General features: G+C 38.7%; 1 protein-coding gene across 1 annotated transcript; it reads right to left on the bottom strand.

Annotated features, from left to right (window-relative positions):
* Positions 1-3198: 3198 nt before the first annotated feature.
* Positions 3199-4858, bottom strand: LOC111794601 (putative cyclin-D6-1). Its single transcript, XM_023676655.1, has 5 exons — positions 4847-4858; positions 4533-4812; positions 4150-4453; positions 3942-4072; positions 3199-3858 (listed from the first exon to the last, which is right to left on the bottom strand). The coding sequence occupies exons 2-5, from the start codon at positions 4794-4796 to the stop codon at positions 3589-3591; spliced, it is 969 nt and encodes a 322-aa protein (XP_023532423.1). The 5' UTR covers positions 4797-4812; positions 4847-4858; the 3' UTR covers positions 3199-3588.
* Positions 4859-6000: the final 1142 nt, after the last annotated feature.

Genomic DNA, 6000 nt, shown 5'->3' on the forward strand with positions numbered 1-6000 from the left:
CCGGTGAGCTGTTACAAATGGTATAATGGGTCAGTGAGGACGATGACCCTTGAGGGGTGGATTGTAAGATATCATATCGATTGTTGAGTGTGAAATCCTCTCCTTAACAGAAGCATTCTAAAACTATAAGACTGACGACGATAGGTAATGAGTAAAAACGAACAATATCTGCTAGTGGTGAGCTTGAGGCTATTACAAATGATATCAGAGTCAAACACAGAGCGGTGTGCCAACGAGGACGTTGGGCCCTCCAAGAAGGTAGATCGTGAAATCCCATGTTGGTTGGACATGGGAACGGAGTATTCTTTATAAGGGTGTGGAAACCTCACCCTAATAGACGCGTTTTAAAACCGTGAGACTGATGACAATACGTAACGGGCCAAAATGGGGTTGGGTTATTACAAATTTTATCAGAGTCGGGCAATGTACCAGCAAGGACACTAGCCCACACGTTTTAAAATCGTGAGCCTACCTTACGTAACCGACTAAAACAGCTATAGAAGAAACAAATATAGAGGTTGAGATGCGGTAGTTGTAGTAATCAAAAGATAGATTGCAATTATGAAGAAATCATGATATAATATAAAGCTAGGAGGGTGGCAGAAGCTATGTAGGGAGCAATGCCTCCTTATGTATACACATATGTAGGATTCTAGTTTTGAGGCAGATCGTCCGTACTTGTCTGAGTTTGGGCTACAACAGTAAAAGAAGATTCAACAATGGGAAGTAATAAAACAGTGAAAAGCATTAGTAGGAGACAAAGCGTAGCCCCCCCTCAATGCATTTATGGAAAGCCTTGGATTGATTCAAAATTTGAAACCAAACCCTTGTGGCCCTATCACTGTGTCTCGGTTTCCATGTGACTTTGCTCACCCTGCATTCACATCATGGGACACCTAGCTATTACAACCCAACTTAACCCAAATTGTGCTCGTATTTATGGTCCATGGAAATGAAAGTAGGAGCAGAAGCAGAAGGAAGAAGAAGAAGAAGATATTGTGGTATTATGGTTTGGTCCCACCACACATTAATTCTCTTACCTTTCTCTGGGAATTTTTGGTTCTCATATCTCTATCCCTCTTCAGGGTTTCATTTAAGGTACTCTGATAACAGCATGCAGTCTTGTCCCAGCTAAGCCTACCGCTGATTTCGAATGCGACTCTATATTACAAAGATAGAGCCTTTAGTTTTTGTAGTGCTAAACTTCATTTGTTTCCACTATATTCTTTTGTTTTAATTATTTAATGTCACGTTTGAGTAAAATAGAGATATATCTGTGAGAAATCTCAGGTTGGTTGAGAGTAGAACAAAGCATTGCTTATAAGAGTGTAGAAACCTCTCTCTACCAAATGTGTTTTAAAAACATTAATGGGAACCCCGAGAGAGAAAACCCAAAGAGGATAATATTTGCTAGCTGTGTGCTTGAGCTATTACAAATGGTTTCAAAGTCAGACACTGGACTATGTGTCAACGAGTAGGCTGAGCCCTGAAGGGGATGAACACGAGGTGGTGTGTTAGTGAGGAGGCTAAGCCCTAAAGAGGATAGACACAAGGCAGTGTGGTAGTAAGGACGTTGGCCCCGAAGATGGATGGATTGGGGAGTCTCACATCGATTGGAGAAGGGAACGAGTGCTAGCGAGAACGCTGGCCCTGAAGTGGGTAGATTGTGAGATCTCACATCGGTAGGGGGAGGAGAACAAAACATTCTTAGCGTGGAAACCTAAGAGGGTAGATTGTGAGATCCTACATCAGTTGAGAAGTAGAACAGAGTATTCTTAGCGTGGAAACCTCACATTTTAAAAACTCTGGTGGGAAGCTCGAGGGTAAAAACTCAAAAAAGACAATATCTACTAACAGTAAACTTAGATCATTACTAGAAAAGCACACAAAATAATGGAAAGGAATCCATGTTTACGTGAAGTTCACTCCAAAGGGACTCGATCTCCAACCAAAAAGGATTCTAAGGCATGAATGAGAAGAACTGGGAAAAGGGTTAAAGTATATAGAAAAAGAAAGGAACAAAGCGACTGTCTAGAAAGCTGATGAATTTTCAAGTCCAAACCCACTCATTTAGAGAACCTATAAAGTGAGATGAGCAATATATTATTAGAAGGAAAGCAAGATCAAATTAAGGTGAGTTGATGGATTGAATAAGGAGGTGGGTGGTGTTAATATCATCAAGCCCTGCCTGTATGGCTGTTGTGTAGTGTCCCATTCGTGAGTTGTGTGTAGTTGTTATCATGTTTTGGGTGCAGAGAGAATGGTGATCTTGAAATTTAAGAAATGGGTCCAGATTATATTTGATAGGGAAGTTTCATTACGGGGGACCATCGTATGTATGGGTTACCTAATTTCAAACATGTTATCTTTCACTAATCAACCCTTTCAAACCCACCCATTACTCCTTTTCTTTTCTTTTCAACCTTTTCAACAGTGGAGAAACAAAGATTTGGTTCTCTTTTTCACGTTGTACAACCCCTCGTGTCTCTTAAACATCGTATGATATTGTCTATATTGAGCATATGTTCTCGTGACTTTACTTTTGAAGAATGAATTTCTTATTTATAAACCCAGGATCATTGCGTAATTAGCCTGTAGGACTCCCTCCCAACCATCTTCCCCTAGAACAAAGTATCCATAGAGCCTCTCCTTGATTGAGACTCGACTCCTTCTCTAAAGTCCTCGAACAAATTACACTATTTGGTCGACACTTGAATCACTTTTGATTATACCTTCAAGATTCACAATTTCTTTGTTCGACAATTGAGAATTCTATTGACCAAGCTAAGTTAAGGACATAAATCTAACATCATGTAAGGAACCATGAGGCTTCACACTGGTATGATATTGTCCACTTTGAGTATAAGCTCTGATGGCTTCACTTTTGGTTCCAAAGGGTCTCATGATCCTCCCTTAATTAGACAATGTGAGACTCTTTTCTAACTATTGGACTATAAGTAGAATGAATGTGACTAAAAATCTTTAATTTTTTTTTTATAATTCATCATGACGTCATGGTTTCATCTTCATATAAATGGGTAAGAGTTCGATTTGAAACTTGAACAACTATAGACATGTTGGACAACGATTTAGTTCTTAAAAAATTGGACTTAAGCTCCTCACTATCAATCTCTTTGTTTTGGGTACGTCTTTCTTTAAAAAGCACATTCATATTTTTAGTCAAATTTCAAAATAAAATACGGTTCAAAGCTCTTTATTTTGGATTAGTATATACTACCGGAGCTCGAGAAGGAGATGTAAGTAAAATTACCAACTTGACCTTTTAACTTGAAAGCCAAGCCATACTAAAACCAAAAAAAAAAAAAAAAACACAAAAACACAAAAACACAAAATCCAAATCCAAACACCCCAGCTCCACTTCTAACTTCAAAGCTCTGTTTTGTCTTTGTTTTGGTCCCAAAATCCCAGCAAAAAGGAACAAAAATTCCCTCTTTTCCCCTTCCCCTGTTTTTTCTCCCTTACCAGAATCCCTCCATTGCTTACATACATACAAATCCCCTCTTCTTTCTCCTCGCCCCTCTGACGAGTCAGGCCACTCAACTGTCACTTTCAGTCTTCCTCATCTCATCAACATTGCTGGATCTGAGACATCCGCACCGTCTGATTCTTGCAGTACCCAACCATTACTTTTCTCTTCTTTCCACCCTTATCTGCTCTGTTCATCAGGCTGGAGGAGCCTCTGCCCGGCATGAACGTATTTTCACTTTCAGAGCTCGAAAAATGGTGGTCGAGCACATTGGCCTCCGTGTCTGACCTCTCTTCCATTTCCAATCCCCTTTCGTACCCATTTATCACTATCTCCTGCACTCTCTCGAAGCATTTCACCAACATTTCCTCCTGCACCCATACCCTGTTTTTATCAGAATCTCAAAAAACGAGCTTGTGTTCTTCTTTTAAACTTTTAAAAGTGGGGTATTTACTGTATTTCCATATGAACACTCAAGGATTGCTTTTCTAAAGCAAGGATATTGAATTGGGAAGAGCTCGTGCGAGGCTGAAAGCAGAGCTGCTGCTGCAATTACTGATGGCTTGAACTCCAAAACCTCAATCCCTACAGTCAAACAAAACAAATGAAATGTTTGTTTGTTTGTTCATTGATGTTTCTTTTTTAAATGTTTAATGAATTACCATTTTGAGCTATGAAGATGATCTCTGTAGCTCTGGCTTTGAGGGCTTGCAAGAATGGTGGGTCTCTGAGTTTGAAGAGGGAAATGAAGAAGGGGATGAAAGAGAAAGGAGTGATTGAGCGCATTCGCCATTTAAGAGCACCCAAGATGAGAACTTCCATTCTGTGGAGTGTTTGAGGATCAAATATGAATCCCTCATTGCTCTGTTCCATAAAATCGAAGAGATTGTGGTCTGTTTGCTTCATTTTCGCAGCCAGAGAAACACAAGCAACGGCGAGAAGCCGCAAGACCCATGGCTTCGGTTGCTGTAGCAGAACAGAGAAGGCAGAGTCAAGCAATTAGCTTCAATTTGCAAAGCAACGAAGAAACAGGGGAAAGGCTTACCGGAACTCCCTGAATGGAGAAGAAGCGGTCGAGATAGTTGACGGCGAGGTAAGAGAAGTGAGGGTCGATGTTGGAGTTGGAGGAGCAGTGTGAGATTAAAGAAATGGTGTCTCGTCGGACGGCGAAATCAGACGGAGAAGCTTGTAGAGAGTGAAGGTAAGATTGAGAGAGCATGTGATCGGATTCGATGAGGAAGAGAGAAGGGGCGTCGGAGGAGTGGAGATCTTGGAGATGGGTTAATGGGTTTTCGAGATCAAACTCCATGGAATTGGAGAGAGAGAGCTGAGAGAGCTGAGAGAGCTGAGAGAGACGAGCAGAGAGGGAGTTTCAGTTCAAAGGGATTGAGCGTGGAACACGCAAGGCATCCTAGTTTTAAGGCTGGGAGGAGAGCAGTGGAGAGAAAAAGGCCGATCTTTTTTAACATATTTTGTCTTGTCTAGCGTGTATTTTGAGAAAATTCTCCGACTGTCATCTAACATTGGATTGCTAAAGTAAATGTGAAATTTCACGTCACATTAAGAGTAAAACGAAATATTCTTTATAATGGTGTGTAAATCTCTTCGTATCAAATGTGTTTTAAAAACGTTGAAAATTCTCGAAAACAAAAACCTAAAAATGACCATTTCAATTCTTTTAATTTTTTTTCTCAAGATATGATCTCGTTTCATTCATGTATCAATTTTTTACTCATACGTCACACTTCCCCCGACTTCTAGCTTGGTTTGTCCCTAAACGACATCCTACTAGGAGAATAAACCCTAAACCCTAGGAGAATACTGTTATGATTCCTAAACCCTAAATCCTAAAATCTTAAAGATTTGTAATGTCTCGTGTCCAAAAATTTAGATCATTTCTCAATTTGTGCATGTCATCGTTACTTGAAGGTCATGTTAATCTTCTCGGTATGTTGGATGATGAAAGTCCCACATCGACTAATTTAGAGAATGATCATGAATTTATAATCAATGAATACTATCTTCATTGGTATGAAGTCTCTTAAGAAGCTCAAAACAAAGCTATAAGAGCTTACGTTCAAAGTATTATTATTATTATTATTTTGGATGGAAGAATAAAAAAGGATGGTGTCTCATATGGCGAATTTGATCGGGTCTAAATACTTTCAAAGTTGTAGAATAAAGTTGCCCAAATAATATGTAGAATAAAGTAATTTAATATATTGAAAGAAAATGCCTTGAAAAGGGAAAAAGAATTGCCAAAATTTATTTAATACAGTAATAATTTTTTTCAATCCAAATAATGAATTCAACCCAATCTAATTAGTCATTTATTCAAAATTTTATTTTTAATAAAAAGTAAAATGTTAATATACATATTTATTTATTTATTTAGTTTCAAACCTGATTAAGATTTGTAACTTAATTTTAGTATATATTTTAGAAAAATTCATGAATCAATATAATCTAGAACACACGACTTAAATCATACGAATTGGGTTGAGTCGAACACA

The sequence above is a fragment of the Cucurbita pepo genome, chromosome LG05 (genome assembly GCF_002806865.2).
Source record: "Cucurbita pepo subsp. pepo cultivar mu-cu-16 chromosome LG05, ASM280686v2, whole genome shotgun sequence".
Taxonomy (NCBI): domain Eukaryota; kingdom Viridiplantae; phylum Streptophyta; class Magnoliopsida; order Cucurbitales; family Cucurbitaceae; genus Cucurbita; species Cucurbita pepo.